Genomic DNA, 20,544 nt, shown 5'->3' with positions numbered 1-20,544 from the left:
ACTTCTGCATGGCTTTCTCTTTTTAAAAGTCTGTATCAAGATTTCTATCTCACTATTTTTTCTTGCATTTACTTGGACCCAGATTCTAATAGCTACTGTTAACACCTAAGCAACCAGTCAGTACTGTAATTACTGATATGATAAGAAAAGAGAGATTCATGTGAGAAAGAGTATTGACTGACATGTAGTAGACTAACCTGAGAAGATTCTGCTCTTACTGCTACTTAAGCTAGCCACCATGAGACCAACTGATCATCTTGTCATTTCTACTATTGTAATGTCTTAGATACTTAAGGGAAGTGGAAGGTAGGAACTAGACTGATTGAAAATTGGCCTTAAGATCACAGATAATTTAAGGAGTTTTTCTAGCTCCTGAAGGCAATCCAAGTTGCTCCCCTCTTTGTATTTAATGATGGGTCCAATTCATTATCCATTTGTAGTGTCTAGTTTAAATACCCATACTGATGGACAATTTCCATAGCTTGTCCTTCCAACTCTGTTTCATCATATGGGCAATAGAAATATTTCATTCATTTCGTCTTTCTTGTGTGGATAATCAGGTCAAATTCTTTTTGAGTGGTCATGTATCTTCCCAGAGATTTTGAATGTTTTTTTTTGAAACCTTTACCTTCCATCTTAGAATCAATACCATGTATTGTTTCCAAGACAGAAGAATAGTAAAGGCTAAGTAGTGGGGGTTAAGTGACTTGGATAGGACCTCTTCCCTCCTTACTTGTGTTCCATGCTGACATTCAGGTTGACCATGCAGGGGATATCAGACATGCAGGCAGTCGCCAGGGGATGGTGTCACATTTGTGACCCCAGAGGATGTGGGTAAATTTCTTTACATACCTCCTAGCTGCCCCCAGACTTTGAAGTTTTTTGAAGCTTGATACAATTAGCTTAATGTCACATACAAAAAGGAGCACCTGGAGGACATCATTATTCACAGGGATTCCCTCTTACATTTTGGACTCTGCATTGTAACTCCTTCATCACAATGGCAAACATCTTTGGTGAACATACATCTTCCTGGTTTATCCCTTGACTGAGGTTTGTGATCAAAAGATCTTTGAAAAAGGTTATTCGTTTTTATCCTTGAAGGCTTAAATAATTTGAATGAATGTATAACAAGAAATTGATGAACAAGAGCCTACCTCTAATAGGCATGTGGAAAATATTCAGCCATGGGATCTTTGGAGCATGTGTAGACATTCTGTGACTTTCCAGTTGGCTTGCCACATGATGAGGAAAGATGTTTTGACTGGCATTTGAGCTAGAACTGAGCTTGCATATAAAAGGCTCTAATCATTTGGCCTTATTCTATTTATTTCTGGCCATGTTCAAATGAGAAGGCAAGGACTTCTGTAGGCTTCCAGGTGGAAAGAGAGTTGGCCTATTCTCTCCACTTAGATTAACATGAAGCCACAAGCACACAAACTTACTCTTGCTTCCTTTTCTGTTGTCTATTTTTCTCGTATGTAGAAGAAGGAATTTTTGAGATGGAATAGATCAGGCTGCAAATGTGTGAGATTTGAAAGGTTGGGAGAGTCCTGAGGGTCAAAAAACTGGAGTTCATGCCAAAGGTTGTGGACTGCTGAGCATAGGGAAGAGTGAGGCCTGCTTGATTCAGGCAACAGTAGATCAACCATGATAAATTTTCTCCCCTGAATCTGCTACATTTGGAAGTAAACTCAGAGAGATTAATTCTTTTTAGCAACCACTTTAAATTGGACCCTGATCCTTCCAATGACCAAGGCGGTAGAGGGTAGAAGAATGCCCCTTCCACCTCTCCTTGTGTGTGTGTTTGAACTTTGGGTTTTGCTATGCCTTGTCAGTAAATATATCCCTATTGTAAATGTAATTGGTTTTAGTTGGTTACATGTTACTGGGGGCAGTAATCAAGTTTACATTCTATCTTGGCATTGGCTGTCCTCTCTTTTTGGCAAATGAGTTAAAGGTTTACTGATTAAGGTTCTTTCTGATAAAATCATGTAATCACTGATATATAATTAGCAATTCATATTAGGGAAAAAACAGGATGGGACTCAAGCAGATGGCATTAGAAAGATTGCCCCTAATTCCTACTCCTAAGAGACTATGGGGAATATGTAGCCAGTCTTCTGGAGTACCTGATTTGCCAATGCAAGTGAGAGTTTACAAAGACTTTTGGTGCTTTTAAAGGTTACGGGTAGATAAGGAGACAACTTGTTGAAAGACATCCTTTAAGGAAACATTTTACTCTATCAAATAAAATGCTTTTTTTTTCAAAATCAACAAATAATAAATACAATGGCATATTGTATTCTCTGACTTTGTCATTTGGTAGATAATAATGATATAACTCTGTAGAATATTGCTTGTGAAAGCTTACCTATTCCCTCTTAATACCTTCATCCCATATATCTTTGATTCATATCTTTGATTAATTTTTGTATAGATTGGAAAGTAGTTAATACATAGATTAGTAGTCACTGATGTGTTTTTTTTTTTGTCAAAACAAAAACCTTCCCTTCTGTCTTAGAATCAATTCTGTATGTTGGCTCCAAGGCAGAATAGTAGTAAGGACTAGATTATAGAGATTAAGTGACCTGCCCAGAGCCACAGAGGCAGGAAGTGTCTGAGGTCATATTTGAACCCAGGACCTTCTATCTCTGGGCCTGCCCCCTTCATCACTTTTTAAAGTAGTAATAAATTCCAAAAAATTCCCACAAGTGTGTTATCTTCCTCTCTTCAAATACTTTTCATATTAATCCTTCATTCCGTTTACAGCTATATCAGTTTCAGCATGAATCTGTTTTACATGCATGTACATTTCTATTTCCCCTATAAGTATTTCTGAGACTGTGGTGTTAGAAAAGAAGTGTTGTGGATCCTACTGGTCTTTGTGTTGAAAATAATTTGTTATAAATATCTTTGCTGATCTTTTGCTTTTTTCTTCTACATGTTGCTCTTCTATTTTTATCATCAAAAAATCCTTGGAATAACTTTGCTTAATTAGACCTTACCAAACTTTCTTTAAACTAATTTGACCCTCCACTGGCTTTTTCTGCTTTATACAAAGATACTTCTCATACACATCCATCATTACCCAGCCATCCATGTTGTAGGATTTTACAAAGAAATTGATATTCTATCTTGCTATTGTCTTCCATCTCTCTTTGGCAAGTGAATTAAAGGTTTACTGATTAAGGTTCTTTTTGAACACTTATTCTACTTAAAATAACTATGTTAGTTAACTTTCTGCATAAAATCATTATAATTGGTTTCGATGTTGTTTGTGCTGCCCATTACCCATTTTATCAATTGCTTGTGTTAATAGGATACTGACAAAGTATGCTCATTATAACTTTGTTAGAAAACTGGATGCTAGCTCCAGTAAACTTAATTTCTTTTTTAAAAAATTAATATTTTTGGTATTTCATTTTTTGTTTCACTTTTGCTGATATACCCTCTCACCCCTCCCTTCAAAACAAACAAAAAAAACAAGAAAAAATTCTACAAAACCAATTAATACCTTACCCAATCATAATTGGTTTCATGTCTGAACCACTTATCCTATACTGTATAATGTTCCAATTTCTCAAGTCTAAGCACAATTCAGGTTCTTGGTTTCGCCCGAGAATTCTTATGTGATTTCAGATTAATTTAGAGATGGCCTCTCAAACTCTGAAACATCACTGTTAGTCATAACTGACTTACCACTTCTGTTTCAGGACCATAAATTAGAATTTAATGTTAAATGAAGGTTTCCCTTTCTTCTTTCCCAACAGTATTTGAGTTAGTATTTAGTCAGATTGATGGGGTTGAAGCATAATGAACAGTTTCTTTGGTTTAGTTTATACAAATGGACTCTAAGGGACACCACATAGAAGTGCTACTCCAGATGTCAAATTTGCATGACTTAAAATAGCAGAACACAATTTGATGGAGTGCTCACTTCAGACTCACAGTGAATACTGCCGTTTTTGGTGCCCATGTGCTAGAGACAGCTGCTTTTGACTTATGGTACTTCTTTCATCTCAGCATGAGCTTGAGAAATGGGAGAATGGTACAGATATGGGATTGAGGTGGACAGGGAAGAAAAACAAAATACTGGAAATAGATCTCAGGATCACCTTCTTCCCTTAAATCTTTAACACAAATAAATGTCTCTTAATTTTGTGCCTACCAGTCTCTGGGGATTTCCATGCTGAGCATCATGACTTACTGGGCTAATGACAATTATAGGCTATCTTTTGATAGACATCATTAGTCTCTTTTGAAGGAGAAAATATGTTGTCTTGACCTTGCTGCTCCATAAGCAAATCAGAATAGCTTTATATCCAATGAATTTCCAGAATCTTGTAATTCAGTTTAAATTAATATCAACATAATTAATATTAAATACATAATAGATATCAATAAGATGATATCAGTAAATTAATACATCAATATAATTGGTGTGTGTTCATTTTTTAATCTATTTCCTTATCTCTCTCTGTTTAGTAATGGATAGATGCCAGAATTCCACACATTTAAAAAAGGATAATGGATTTTGGTGATCTTTTCCAGTATACTGTCTTTCGGTTTACTACAAAAAAGTTTTGACTGACAGTCATTGAATATAACGCCCTGTCATTTCCTTTGGACAGTTAATGACTTCCTACTTTGATGCCTGGGGATGATGACTTTATGGTTATTATAGCATCACTAATACTTAGGTGTTAGTGACATCATTTGTTGTCACAACAAGCAATTGAAACTCCACTCCTGCTTATTAAGCAGAGTTGAAAGTGCACCTGAGTTGTTTGATTTGAATCTGAATTTGATGTTATTTAAGACTATTTACACAATGCTCTCTTTTTGTGTTAATCATTCAAGACTCTGACTTTCCACCCTTTATTGCCTATTGGCTTGATTTCTTCTTATTAACCAACTGGTGATAGTGTCCCTTTGTCAGGGTGGGTCTTTTCAGAGATTCAAGTGCTAGCCAAAAAAAGGATATAATATATCAAGCAGAAAGATTACATTTTCTGTTTTATGATAGGGACTTCCAATTACATTAGTCAAAAACATAAGCCTGATTGCCTTGTGAACAAGCCATAAGTCAAATGATTTGGACCAATAAGCTGGGGAAACTCTAGTTTTATGACATGGCAGGGGTTTGGGGGGTGTCCTTGAACTACAGGGAGAGCCAAATAAGTCCCCTTGCTTGCAGATCAGCAAGGCAGGATGATTCAGCCTTGACTTCAGCCTCTCAGGATGCTCTGACAACCTTAGATTTGACCTATTCAGCAAACCTCTAGCTATTTAACAAGTGTTTATTACTGTGTAAAAGGAGAGGCACTCAGGATGCAAATATAAAAATGACATAAGCCCTGCCTTTGAGGAGTTTACATGCTCTTATTGCATAGGTCCCTGCCTCTAAGCAGGCAAGGGTAAATAATGAAAGTTTACCATTAGTAACATCAGAATTTTAGAGTGGAAAGGATTCCTAAAAAGAGTGGAAAGGATTCCTAAAAAGCATTCAGCTTTTATAAATGAAGAAGAGTTCCAGAAAAGTTAAGTGACTTGTGCAAGGTCACTTAGCAAATTAATGGAGCTTTGAAGTCTCTTGACTTACATTCAGTGAGTCATCTTTTCTATCTGTCATACTATTTCTCAAGATTGACATGGGTGGGGGTGGGGATAGGTCATTAGACTCTCTCAATATCCTCTTAGAATACTAAGGGAAGAGAAATAAGTTGGTATGCACAAACCCTGTGATATGAAACTCTTCTAAAACAGATCCAGGACTATATAAGAGGTGCCTCTGGCCATTAGGGACCAGATACCTGGGCAATGACTTGATGAAGAATTAGACACTATTATCCCTCCTATTATATTTCATCCATTCTTTAAGCAAACATTTGAGCACCTACTATGTGCATAGCATTGTCTCTACCCTGTTTAAGAATAGTTACTGGTCACTGACTGCTAGCTAATCCTTCAACCCTTTGATATTCAAGGTCAACCATAATCTTACCTCCAAAACATAAGTATCTTAGAATAAGCAGAGTTTACCGGATTCAATGAGTCAAAGTCTGTAGGATTTTCCTAATAAGGTGGGGTGGGTGGAGCCAGGCCAGCAGATACTGGTGATTCTTTTTCATGAGTGTGACTGAGGTTGAAGGAATTTGAAAACAGGTGAAATAACAGCTGGTAATTGGAACATTTTTGGGTGGGTGCTTGGTCAAGTAATTCAGAAGTCAAGGTCAAAGTTAGATATTGTATCAGGAAAAAAGGCAATCAGTCAAACCAAACAGAGGGAGGTGGAACTAGGTTCCTTGCCCAAGTGGTTATAAGGTATAAGAGAACACGCAGAGTCTTTCTTAGTTCGAAAAATAAAGGGGTTGATGTGATTGGAAGCAACAAGAGTAAACTTTTAAGGAGAGTGCGTTGCCTTGAACATGTCTTCCTTCCATGAAAAGTTTGTTCTCTTACTAATAGTCCAGGTCCCTCCATTATGCCCTTTCTCTGCCAAGGGGTTCCACCTACATTTTAGTTGAAGATGAGAGTGGTAACCCTTGCTAAGCTGTAAGGGAAATGGTGTTTTGATAGGAAGACAAAAAGGGTTTATTTGAGGCACAGAAAGCAGCAGAAGACTTGGCTTTTCCTGAGACTTAAAGCAAACCAAAAGCAATAACATGGCTTTCAGTTAGTATGGTGGAATGGTATATGTATAAAGAATCATGACTTCAGTGTAAGGACCTGTGATCTAAACAGCAAAGTAAGAATGGAAATAACCTTAAGCAGGCTGTTTCGTTTTTAGAATCTGGATCAAGTGTACTAATTAATGTGAAACTGGCAATGATTTACCTCTACTGTAGTTTTCATCCCATAGTTTTCCTCACACTAGATGCAAGTTTTGTTGCACATTTGAAATGATTGTGTTAGACTTCAATGGCCAAAATTAGGGAATGGGGTATCTATTGCCAGAGAAAGTAACTGTCAAAGCCCAGACTGAGAAGAAGGAAGGAAGGAGAAAGAAAGCAAGAAAGGGAAGGAGGAAAAATGGAAGGGAAGGAAGGAAGGAGGGAAGAGAGGGAAGGAGGAAGTAAGCAAGAAAGGAGGAAATCATTCCTTCCAGATGCCAGGCACTGTGCTAAGCACTTTACAAACATCTCATTTAATCCTCAAAACAAAACTTTCTGAGGTAGGTCCTATAATAATTCCCATTTTACAATCGAGGAAACTAAAGTAGACAGTGGTTTAGTTAGTAGTTTTACCATGGTCACATAACTACTGTCTAAATCTGGATTTGAACTCAGGTCTTCTTGACTCTAGTCCCAGCACTCTTAACTACTGGGCCACCTAGCTGCTTCAGATGGTAGACTTGATGATAGCATTGAAAAGATAACCTCAGATTCACTATTTGATAGAATTGGGGTACAGCTAAGTATTTGTCTAATCTGTTTGTGGAGTTGTCTTTTCCTAGATCTAAGATTATGTTATTCTCCTATCAAGAACTGGCCTTGAGGTAAGGAAGACTTGGGTTCTAATATTGCCTCTGACACATACTGTGTGACAATGGACAAGCCAATTAACCTCTCAGTATTCCAAACAATTTTCTAGGCAATGCTCAAAGTTGTAGAGGAGTTACTGACCTTTGTGGTAAAGGGAGTTTCCACACCAAGAGTTTCTAGTGCCAATAAAATCATAGATCTAGACTCCCGAAAGGTGGGGACTATCTTCCATTATTCTCATATCCTTTGCACTTAGCACAAGGCCAACTCTCCAAAGGCAGTCAACAAATGCTTTCTGGTTAAGTGACTGGTTATGTTCTTTTTTTTACTCAGATGAAAACAAGAGTTCTTTCCGAAGAACATCTGAAGACTCTTCTAGAGAAATGCATTTTGGAACAAAGTTCAGACAAAGATAGCAGAGTTGGTAATGCAACACAACCTGAATCCATCCAGCCTTCAAGTTCCTTTTTCCTTCGGTTGCGAAGTGAGTCACCAACTGCCAGCAGAACTGAGGGTGAGAATGAAGATGTCCTTGAAATCAGAGAATATGAAACCCCTGGCTATTATCTTACCAAAGCATTGGATGGCCGAGAGCACATACCAGAATTTTGGGTCATTGAGACAGAGGAAGATGAGAGCCCTAGACCTTCAGGGGATGTAGTCACTAGTGATGGAGAAGGTTACTTTATGTCAAAAGCCCTCGGTGTCAGCAGGCTGAAGAGGCCTTCTTTCCTGGATGATCCTTTATACTGTATCAGTGTGGACAGTGGCCCATCATGCGAAGATGAATGTCTGAAGTTGATTGATTGTTCCACTGAAAGTCTGCCTGGGACTGGTGAGTCATAGAGAAGATGAGCTCTTGTTAGGAGAGGTTTTGAACTAAGTGGATTCACCCCAAAAGTAATCCAAAAGTAAAATGAAGGGCCACTCTTAGAGATTTCTAAACTTTACCAAAATTCATTCTTCCAGAGGTTTAGTCTAATCCAGTGATGGCAAACCTTTTAGAGGGGTGGGTGATGGCTTCGGGTACTTGTGGAGAGGAGGAGGGGAGCAGCCTGGCCCCATGTCCCTCTGGCTTTCTCGTGGCAAACTCTTGTGAATTCTGTGCTGGGGAAATGGCATGTATGCCCACAGAGAGGACTCTGAGTGCCCCACCATGACTCTAATCCAAAGATAAGATGAGAGGCCATTTTTGTAAATTACTAAACTTTACCAAAGTCCTTCAGTAGTTCTATGATTTTCCATCTACTTTCATTGACATAGGGGCTATCCATTCATATATGGGTTGGTCTGGGTGACTTCTAGTTCTTATATTCTTATTCTGTGAAAGATTTCAACTCATCCATTCCATTCCTTTTCACCTTTTGAGAATCTTGTGCATATTCTTCTTCTGAGTAATTTTAATAGAGAATCTACCGTGTCTTTTCTAGATGTACCCCCGTTAGGGCTTTTTACATTTTTTCAGGGCAAAGTTTATTTTCAAAGTCCCAAGCAATAATATTTAGTAATGATTTAGGGGGCGGGGGTTGAAAACAGTAGAAAGGGATGGGTAATGGGGCTAAAGGGAAGAGAGTGAGAAAACCTTAACACTTACTTATAGTACAAATTGTTACACTCAAGAGGCAAGATAAAATCCAACATTGGGATATGGGTAAAAGAATCACTACATTTTTACATTTTACCAGCATTTGGATCAATCCTTCTATTATCTTTCATTCCTAAGGCATAACCAGCTTACCTTCTTTTCTAGTAAAACATTTAATTAATTAGTTAATCATAAAACTTTTATTATACTTCTATTGTCTGCCAGGGGCTGAGGATACAAAGATAAAAGCAAAAGTCATCCTTGTCTTCAAGGAATTTACATCTTATGAAGAGGAAAAAACAGATACAAGGTTCATCCATACAACAATTTATTTCCTCAATTATATAGTCTTTTTTTTTTTAAAACCTTCCATCTTAGAATTGTGAAGATTGGATTTGGTTATCCCATGATTGTAACAATGAAGGTACTTAGGTCTTCCTTTATTGTGAAGATTAAATTGTAATCAGGGATAATGATAATCTTTATTGCATTTCTTGAAAATAGGTCATCATGGTGGCAACTAGGTGGCTTGAGTGGCTTGGTAGATTGAGAACCAGGCCTAGAGATAGGAGGTCCTCAAAAGTGGCCTCAGACACTTCCTATCTGTGTGACCCTGGACAAGTCATTTAATCCCCATTGCCTATCCTTTATCATTTTTCTGGTTTGGAACCAATACATAGTATTGACCCTAAGAAAGAAGGTAAGGATTTTTTTTTTAAAGAAAGAAAATAGATCATTAGAAACATCGCAACATACTTATAGAAATCTTTCTATTGTCCTTTAAAAAAATTAACCCACAACTTGATTCCAAAATTATCCATAATTCTTGTCCTGATATTACAGAAGATGAGTTTGGTAGTCATGAGCTATATTGGTTTTAATCATAATTAATCTGGTCAGTCTTAAAAAAAAAAGAAAAGAATGTCAATTTCATATGAAGGAGTTTGAAGATAGGTGACTATTTAGGAATTTCTGTTTCCTTAGGACTTGAATTTCCCATTTTTATTGATGAAAATTTTATCAAAGACAGAATTTAGTAGAGTACAATAAATGACCAGACTGTATATACTTATTTTACCATGACACCCACTTGGTTGCATTTTCATAATTTGATGAAAGTGAATATGAAAGTGAATATTAAATTTACAGTTTCATAATTTAACTACTCATTTATGCAAAATTCATCTTAACCCTTCAATGATCCACCTATAAAATATTAGACAATTTGTAATGATCTAATGCCTTCTTTATTATATAGATATAAGCAGTAATACCATAGATACTTGATGTGAGTGAAGAGTAAATTATCCATTTGATTTAAAAGCATCTATGGTTTTGATGATCACTCCAGGAATGTCAGCTATCACTTTTTTTCCTGTTATTATTCCTGCATATTCTATGCAGTCTCTATTTTCATCTATGACTTTTCTGTAGTCTTGAGCTCCAGACACTTCCCCTTGTCTATAGGACATTTCCACTGCTTGCACCTTAGACCAAGCATGTCTTAAAACAAACTTGTCAGCTCTTCTAAACATGAACCAATTCTTCTTTCTTCTCTGTTTCTATGAATAGCACGACCAAGGTTTGAAACCATGCAATCTTCTACCCTAAGGAGGGGATTTTTAAAGGTTGTCTAGTCTAGCCCTTTTGTTTGACAGATGAAGAAACTGGTAATTATCGTGTTTTGGGCAGGATCTGTAATTCCACTGGTATGGGGAGCTTCCAATAAAGAAATTTCCTTTACTAACACAGATGGGTACTTTTGCTATGATATATAATACTCTGAGGGAGTTGTCTGGGGAATTGAGCTCTTAAGTGACTTTGTCCTGGGCTATACAGAGTCAGTAGGTGTCAGAGGCAGAACTTGAATTCTGATCTTCCTGTTTCTAACTCTGGCTCTCTATATACTACTTGCAAAGTTGCCCCTTACTTATCTCACATAACCTTTTATTGTAGTTGTTGTGTGCTTATTTTATCTTACCTACAAGATTATATCTCCTAGAGGGCAAGGACCTTCTTATTTAGCTAAGTGACCATCTTTTGAGAAAGTTCTTTGAGTTCTTTGAGAAGGGATGTTCTAAGACAGTCTATCTTCATTGGTGGAAGGAATGAATTTTGGAAGTTTTGAAATAAATTATGAATTCCACTGGTCAGTATCTGCTAAGTAGAATTTGACATGCTGATCCAGAGCATGTTCCAACAGTTGAATGATGATGAAAGAAGCTATTTAGTTTTACTTGGTAGAGCATTCCTTTCAAAATGGACTTCAGACCTCCTAACTCCATAAATATTCCTAATGCATAGTGATTATAATTGTCCCGTGGTATGTGTGGGGAATAATAAAGTCTAGATGTGGCTTATATATGTGCTATATTTAATTTTCAGGTTTATTCCATCATAAGCACAGAATGAATAGTACTTCTGTTATATCAGTCCTAATCCACAACCAAGTAACTGAAATTGGTATTTTTCCTTTTCAAACAAACAAGCAAACAAATATTAGCTGTGCCTTCTGTCCTTCTTTATTATGGTTAATATAAATGATCTATTTGATGATCACCTTTACTAAAGGTACTCAATTGTGAGTTGGAGGCTTAATACAAAAACATGCTTTACATGAAAACATCTTTCCAGTATTCTGTAGGGGACAGAGCTCTTTCAAGACTGTATTCCTAGTCCAGGCCTGGGTGGTAAGGCTGAGGCTCATAGGTTGCTTCAACTCCGGTGTTCTGTGCTACAGTGTGCGAAGTCAATGGGGTATCTGTGCTAAGTTTGGCACCGATATTATGATCTCCTGGGGTGGGTGGGATGTTTGCCAGACTGCTTGAGGAGGGGTGACCAGCTGCTAATTCCATGTTAATGAGAGACCATGAGGTCTGGGCCCATGAATGGCCAATGCATTTTCAGCCTTGGTGAGAAAGGGAGGCCCAGTCATTTATTTCACAATTACCATATGAGGTAGGTAGTGCCTGCATTATTATCCTTATTTTATAGATGAAGAAATTGAGTCTTGAGACTCTTCTATAATAGAAACAGTGTATCCTAAAGGTTAGAGAGCTGACTTTGAAGTTGAGAAGACCCGAGTTCAAGTTCTTTCTTACACAAGTGTCGGCTCTTTGACCCTGGACAAGTCACTTAAGCTTTAAGTGCCTTAAGCAAAGGTATCAAACATGTGGGCTGTAATGGGAAAAGCTCAAGGACTTCCATGGAGATAAAAATGAAATTGGTAAACACTTAACAAAATAATAAAAATGCAGTAGGATATAAATAATGTTAATATGTGTTGTTCTAAGTGGTTAGTAGAAATCTTTATTGGTAGGCATGGTTTAATGGCCTGGATTTCTATTTGAGTTTGACTCCCTTGCTTAAGTCAGTTCTTTTTAAGACTGAGTTCGAAAGAGGGTGTATTGATAAGAGTGTTTTCACTTGGTGGTTCCCTGTATTAGTAAAGTCAAAGATCTAGTCTTCTCATTCCTTCAATTCCGTTGTTAATGAGAGCTGCCCATTGTTAACTTGTAAAGACAGTGCATAAATCAGAAGCACAACTAGACCGTGTGCAGTGTTTATTTACCCTGGTGACACCTCGGGTCACATTGGTACTCATTGCTCCAGGTTCATAGAGCTTCACATTCAGGAATGACTCACTGTTTAAGAAACTCCTCTCTTGTTGAGTTATAGGGCCTGTGGAGAGGATAGGGGTTTTCCATAAATAAGGCTATGTACACATCCTTTCTCTGTCTCCTCTGTGATATTTTAGCCACTACCCGTTTACTCCCTCCCTTTATTTGATTCTTAGACTTCTCAATACTGCATTAGTTAATGTCTACTTTTTTTCTAGTCCTTATCCCAGTATTGCATTTGTGATCTCATTCAAGTGGAGTTTTGATCTCATTGACTTAGATGTTTCTTCTAATGACAAAGTTTAAACCCAGAATGTCCGTCTGTCCTGAGACACTCCTGTTTGTATCTTCCCAGAAGTTCTCCATAGGAGAGTTCCCCAACATCATGGAGGCTTTCTTCACTTTCTCTTGTCATTTTAATGATACCAATGGAGCACCAGGGCTATCTACTTATCAGCCTCCATTTTTTTAAGCCCTTACCTTCCATCTTATTGATTCTAAGGCAGAAGAGTGGTAAGGGCTAGGCAGTGGAGGTTAAATGACTTGCCCAGGGTCACACAGCTAGGAAGTGTCTGAGGCCATATTTGAAACTAGGACCTCTCAGCTCTAGGCCTGGCTCTCAATCCACTGAGCCCCCTCATCCTCTACTCTTGCTGCATGTCCAGACCATTTTACCTTCTTATAATACATTTCCTTATTGAAATCTCTAACTTTTTTTTTCCCAGGAAGGAGGGGGAAGATACTGATAGGCTATTTTAATACTTAATGTTTCTATATTTATTTGTTCATGAGTTATTATGAGTATTATATTCATTTTCTCCTGAAATAAAGGCTATCTCATACTTGGTAACCATATTAGATATTGAGCTTTTCTGCCATCCACATTTATAACATCCTAGATACAGACTATACCTGTTTCATTTTAGAAATCTTTCTAAATTAATACAGGTAGAGACAATGAGCCATAGGAAGAAAAATTGACACTTTAGGTACAAGTACCCAAAAGGAGACCAAGTCCAAGTGAGCCCAGAGTCTATCACTGTGATATATTTTGGAAGGAAGGAAAAAAGAGGGAGGAAAGAAGAAAGGAAGGAAAGAAGGAAGGAAGGAAGGAAGGAAGGAAGGAAGGAAGGAAGGAAGGAAGGAAGGAAGGAAGGAAGGAAGGAAGGAAGGAAGGAAGGAAGGAAGGAAGGAAGGAAGTTATTTATTAAGCAGAGAGAGGGAACAGAAGAAAGGAAGGCATGAAAAAGGAGGTAGGTGGAAGAATTTTGAAGTCAAAGGAATGTCATTAGATTTTCTTCCTTCATATCTTCTTTCCCACCTTTCTCCTGCTGCTTATGTACCAGACATGGCAGTATCAGTGAAAAGGAAATAGGTCTCAGAGGTCCCATTGAGTGAATGGATTTTTCTCAAATTGAAAAGAACATTTAGAAATGCCCAAGACAGGGATTTCATTGCCCTTTATTTTAGTAAGTTGGTATATTCTATCAGAGAGGCTTGCCATGAGTACATATTGGTACACATCATTACCCCTCTCCACCTGGAAAGTTTCAAAAGGAGCCTCTATTGTTTTGAGAAAGTTATCAGCAAGTACAGCTATTAGTAGTCTGGACTAATTGCTTTTCAATGATTGGGAGGGGGAGTATAGGAACAGTGAGTCTATTATTCATGAAGTTTTCTTCAGAGAAAAACTTTGGCTTGCTAATAGGGAAATCCTTAACACACCAGAGTTAAGTGATTACCTTTGATAGATTTCTTTCTGCATCTCTTAAACACCATATACCTTGAAGATACTTGGGTATCATTTAGGTAAATTGCCTTCCCAAGGGCATCAATGGGTTCTCCCATGCCCTTAATTACTTGAAATCCCATTTCCTTTCAGACAGTCTGAACCAGTTTCCCTTAGAGAATATTTGACTCAGCAAAAGATAACTTTGCTATATTTTTATACACTTTAAAAGTGTTTATTTCCATTGGTTTTAAGACCTTTAAGACCAATAAATATATAAGATAAATACCTGCCATAAAGATTCTTTCCACCAATTGCTATCATGACCATGTTAAACACTTCACAAACCTGAGCTATTTAATTATCAGCTTTTTTACTACTAGTTTTTAAATTCTCTTTGAATATTAATTGTATTTCATAAGACTTTCTTATAGAGATTTATTTGACTGGATGGCCATCTATTTTTAGTGTGATACTTTCTCTGATAATGATAGTCAACATTTATGCAGAATGTTACTGAAGTTATTTCATTTGTACTTTCCAGCAGCCCTGTTATAGTGTCAGGGTAAATATTATTATCTTCATTTTGCAGATGTAGAAATTGAGGATCAGAGAAAGTTGTGTGATCTGTGCAAAGTCATACCATGCGAGAAAGAGCTAAGATATCAAACATATCCTAGAACTGTGATGGCAAACCTTTTAGAGACTGAGTGGCACCCCCTCCCCCAACCTTACCCCAGACAGGGGAGGGAGGAAGCACTCCCATTGGGCTGCTGAGAAGAGGGAGGTGGTGGATGAAGTTCACTGAAGAATGTCCTCAGATACAGGTGGAGGGGAGGAGTGGCCCCAGCACTCAGCTCCCCTTTAGCTCTGTGGCATGAGACCCACCCAACTTAGCCTAGAGGGAGGAACCACTCCCATTGGGCTGTTGGGGTGGGGGGAGGAGGGATGAAGTGAAAAATGTGTCCTCAGGTATGGTGGAGAGGGGAAGGGAACAGCGGTATGGTGGAGAGGGGAAGGGAACAGCTATACCCCAAGTCCCTCTGCCTTTCTAGTAACAAACTCTGGTGGACATTGGCACCTGTGCCCACAGAGAATGCTCTGTATGCTGTCTGTGGCACAGTGCCATAGGTTTGCCACCACAGTCCTAGAACCTAGTTTAATGGTGTGAATTGAGCAGTGATCTGTTTGATTTTGGAAGTATCCATCAATTTGTAAGTCACTAATAATTTTTAACTACACTTTACAAATTAGGTACTTTGGTACTATAAAAGACTTACAATTTTATCATTGTTGTGTCCTTCCATTAGTTGTGTAGTTGTGTCCTACATTATAATTTCTTCCTTATTCCTTTTTAGCCTGGACAATCCTTATCAGTGTTTCTCCCTAACTGAAATCTTCCATTCAGAATCCTTCTGCTCGTCTGTAGGTGTTCCTTTTATTTTGATGGCTTTACTTAGATGCCTATCCTGTGGTCTCATTCTTGCTACATAAATGGCCCATCTTCTTTCCCAAACATATTCTGACCTCAAAAATGTCTTTATCCCTCTTCTCATTTTCAGTTTTGATCAATTTTCATCGATCCAGGAGAAGCTCCTGCTTCACTTCCTTGGTTCTATCATGACTTTCTATAGAGCTCTCTACTGGTTCTACCTTTCCCTCTATAAATTCCTAAATACTTTATATTTGACATCTAGAGTGTCTTTCCATTAGCTTTCTTTATTTAATCCTTCTGTTTATTTCTGGGCCATTCACTAGACTTGAAAAAAACATCCCATTCCATTTTGCTAAGCAACCATTCAAGTCACATTGAAGAACTAAATCACCCTTCCTTGTCCACCACTTTCCTTATTGTGTGATATATATATGTATATTATATATATATATATACATATATATATATACATACATACATATGTGCAAGCTATAGACTAACAGAATTTTAGGTTTTGAAGTGATCTTAGCAGGCATTTCTTCTAATTCATACCTGAAAATGAATCCCCACTATAACACAAGTGGTCTTCAAACTTCTGCTCAAAGACTATTCATGAGGTGGAATCCATTGCCTCCTAAAGCAGTCTGCCCTACTTTTGCAAAGCTCCGACTATTAGAAATATTTTCCATTTACTGTATGTGCAAAGATGGTCAGAAAATACTAGACTGGACATCAGGATCTCTGAGTCTTCCAAACTGTGAACTGTGTAATCTTAAGTCTTTTTCCCCCTTTGGCCAAAATTCCTTCATCTGTCAAAAGAGATGGGTTGGATTAGACACTCTTTAAGGTCTTCTCTTGCTCTAAAATTCTGTGATTTTTCACATTAAGTTTTTATTCTCCAGTTGCATATATATATATACATATCCCATGGCCTAATAATTCTGATCTTGTTTTCCTTTGCAGATGAATTAATGGCAGAAGTCAAGATACAAGAGGAAGACAGAGACTCCTAAGGAAAACAAGCTGCTAGGATGTATTCTAAAGTATTAGTAAATTTGGTTAAAAGACTTGCTTTTTTCCCATATGACTGACTTACTAAATTATTGAATTCAGTGAAGGCTTCCCTTCAGGGATGAATGTATTAATATCATTTCATCTTCATTTGTTTGTGAAATTCATTCACTCTTTTTGATATTGACTCTGTGAATTTTCTCATAGAGGCCTTTTCTAATTGTTAGTTTTACATATTTCATTGGGCTGAGTGTAGGGATGAACATACTTTTTCAGCATTCTTTTCATTCTTGAAGTTTGAAATATGGCTGTTGTGTGGATTTTAATTTTAAGTGGGTTTCAGCTTCATTAATGTTCAGTTATCATTTTTCCTGATTTTTATTGGGTTTCTGCTTTTCTTCTATACCCTAGGAAACAACCCCTACATTATTTTCTTTACAGTTTAAAGGCATGAAAAAAAAAGAGAACATGTACAATGTGATTTTATTTTTTAGATTTTTGTCATTGCTTCTTTCATTTACAACAGAACAATCCCTTTGTCATATTAAAATGTCCTATATTCTCCCAGAATTATTTATGTTAAGTAGGCATTTAGTTGAAATGTTACATATATTGTTTTTCAAATTGTCACCTTTATTCACAGTCTTTCAGAAAATTATAAAGAATCTTCATAATTCTTTTTCCTCTGATGGTACTTTGAGAGGAAGAAGATACTACAGGGACAAAACAGTAACTTGGACTCCCAACAAGACATCTTATGTAAAAAACCATATAGATTGAATTGGCATTGAAGGTAGTAACCCATCCCATTTTTTATTCCAGAAATGAACAATCTGAATGCCATTTTAAATGAAATAGTATCTCTGAAACATTATTGTTTCTTGCTGGCAAATTTTTATAGACCAATATTAGATAACATTAATAATTGCTTATGTCAATTTTACTTGGCTCCATTTTAATGAATTCCCTAGCTATTTAAAAAAAAGTTGTTGACAGGCAAATTTCACATTCAGGCCCTTCATTCATGACTTGCTGTTCACTGGTTTAAAATGAAAACGCCTCATGCTAATGTAAAGGCTCTACTATGTCAATGTAATTATACTGATGCCAAGAGGTCTTTTATTCCAGTGCCAGGGGATGTCACTGTCAATGAATTCAGATCCTCCTAACAAATTCAGTGTGACACATTATGATACACTATTTGTGTTATTTTAACAGATGACAGAATTGTCAAAGAGCACATTTTTTCAAAGCACTCACTGTCCTTGGAACTTTTTGGTCCAAAGTGCCTCTTCCTGGCCATCTCTTTCCTATAGAGTCATATTTATTTCTCCCATTAAAATGTAAACTCCTTGAGGGCAAAGGCTATCCTTTCTTTTATGTTTGTATCTCTAGTGCTAGACACAGTGATTGACACACAGTAGGCACTTAATAAATGCTTTTTCATCCATCCATCCATCTATCCATTCATTCACATTGTTGTCAGCAAAACTAATGAGTTATAATTAAAGGAAAGACCTGAGAAGAACTAGATTTACCCATTTGTATCTTTATTATTCCTTAGTCTCTCAGAGGATCTCAGCTTCATTAATATTTTCCTTCTTTTGTCTCTCACTCCAAACTTCTTTTTCCCATACTTTCCTGTTTGAGATCTGTCTTTGGTAATGAGATCAGATATAACTAAAGGTTTAAGAAAATAGAAATATTTCCACAGTGGAACTACAGTGTCTCTGTGTATCCTTAAAACACATTTGGTTTTGCACATGAGATTTTATATACAGAAAGATCCTTTCCTTTATGGGAATTCTAGAGAAGAAAGGTAAAATAGAAATGACTTTGAAATTCATCATATATTAAAAGTGAGAAGCATGTAGCATGGTGGGTAGAGAACAGGCCTCAGGGACAGGAAGATTTGGATTTGGGTAATGTTTTTTAAGAAATATGCATTTAACAACTGAATACATGCTAAAAGAAATAATTTACTGCAGCAGTTTCATTTACATTTTATCTCCAGTTCTCTAACTCCCTTTGGAAATGCAGTGATAAATACAGGGAAGGAAGAATTTACTATCTGGCAAAGACTTGAGTTGCCTAGAAGTTGTCTACCATTATTGGAAGATGGACCCTCTGGAAATTCCTAACTCTGAAGATATCATGTTTCAGTCCCATTAGAAGTGCAAAGATCAGGGACAGCTAGGTAGCACATAGATTTCAGGCTTGGAGTCAGGAGGACCTGAGTTCAAATGTGGCCTCAGGTACTTCCTACCTGTGTGACCATGGACAAGTCACGACCCTGATTGCCTAGCCCTTGTCACTCTCCTATCTTAAGACAGATGGTAAGGATTTTTTTTAATGCAAAGACTATTACTGAGCCAAGTTTAATTATTTTATAGAGCCAGTGAAGGTAATTTTTCATTACACTTGACATGAACTTTATTTGTTAAAAAAATAAAATGTCATACAACCTGAGGGAGAAAAAAAAGAGATATTTTTTTTTCTATTTTAAAGTCCTTTTTGGGTTTGCCCTAGAATAAGGTGCTCAGGCAGAAATGTGGGAAGGAGAATAATTCTTGGTGATGAAATTAGGAGTAGTAAGGGTGAGCTTTTCTATTTATGGCTCTTCATAGGATCATAAAACAAATTACTGGCACCACCTTCACTATAAAAACCTATGGGACATGAACTTTATTGCCTACCAATCTTGTTCCTTCCATAAATACACCACAATAACTTGTCATATGAACAAGCTAACACCTTAATGATGATGATTCCATTTTTAACAAGGACTATATTTTGATGAAATCCACTGATCTCAAAAGCAAAGTTTAGCAGCAATTTAGAGAGAAACATGGAGAATGACTAGAGAAAGATCATTTCTACAGTTCTGTGTCCTGTTTTTGTTTCCTGGAAGCTCACAACATACTGACAGCCTCCTTTGCCAGGGAGTCCCTGGCACCCATCCTGTCTTCTGCTGTCTTTAGACTTAACATTGTGTTGAGCTCAAGGGATAATTTCCTTAAAGAACACCTCACTATAGTTCTGACATACCGCAACCATTCCTTCTGGTGTCTCCTCTTCAGCTCTGCACTACTGAGGAGAAACTGAGCTGTTGTAGTCAATATTCATGTAGTAAGATGTGATCTGCTAAAGCAAGTGTACTTGGGTATTGCTCTATTTATAACCCCATCACATTTGGAGCAGGATAAGTCATTAGGTACTTCATTTGCTTGCTCTATGTGCTCGGCTTTGTATCTTGATTTGGTTCTAACTGTAGGAATTTATTTATGCATTCTGAAGCAGAAGTTCTGTGTGTTTGTAATGGACCCCTTACACTGTCCAGTAAAGCCTATGGTCTCCTCAGAATGTTTTTAAATATTTGAAGAAAATATTAAATTTCGATTGGAGATTATTGCAGAGACCCAAGTACCTGAACCCCTTAAAATCTATCCATAGACTCCAGCAGAAAACCCCAGTTCTAAAAGGATGTTCTGTTGTTTTTTCTTTTTTTGGCTTTAGTTTTCAAACTACACTTAACTCAATTGCATACTTGCTTGAGAATCTTTACCCAGCACTCAGCCTCTGTACCAACCCAATGCTTTCCTTATCCAACCCTCCCTCCCTTCCTTTCTTCTTTTCTTCCTTCCTTTCTCTTTTTTTTTTGATCTTTTTCTAGCAAC

At 37.2% G+C, this 20,544-nt stretch overlaps 1 protein-coding gene across 8 annotated transcripts in view; it reads left to right on the top strand.

The window, feature by feature from the left end:
* The window catches only part of FSIP1 (fibrous sheath interacting protein 1), a 305,434-nt gene extending 288,511 nt beyond the window's left edge, over positions 1 to 16,923 (top strand). For 6 of the 8 annotated variants that reach the window (XM_056810251.1, XM_056810246.1, XM_056810248.1 and 3 more), the window contains 2 exons: positions 7,821 to 8,322; positions 16,820 to 16,923. In XM_056810251.1, coding sequence (XP_056666229.1) covers positions 7,821 to 8,322; positions 16,820 to 16,869 — 552 coding nt within the window. In that variant the 3' untranslated portion in view covers positions 16,870 to 16,923. Of the gene's footprint in view, positions 1 to 7,820; positions 8,323 to 16,819 lie in introns of those variants that run through there. The other 2 variants (XM_056810253.1, XM_056810252.1) reach the window with 1 other exon arrangement.
* Positions 16,924 to 20,544: the final 3,621 nt, after the last annotated feature.

This window comes from Monodelphis domestica, chromosome 1 (genome assembly GCF_027887165.1).
Source record: "Monodelphis domestica isolate mMonDom1 chromosome 1, mMonDom1.pri, whole genome shotgun sequence".
NCBI classification, from domain to species: domain Eukaryota; kingdom Metazoa; phylum Chordata; class Mammalia; order Didelphimorphia; family Didelphidae; genus Monodelphis; species Monodelphis domestica.
Note: the sequence above shows the minus strand (reverse complement) of the source record. Positions and strands in the feature narration are given on the sequence as shown.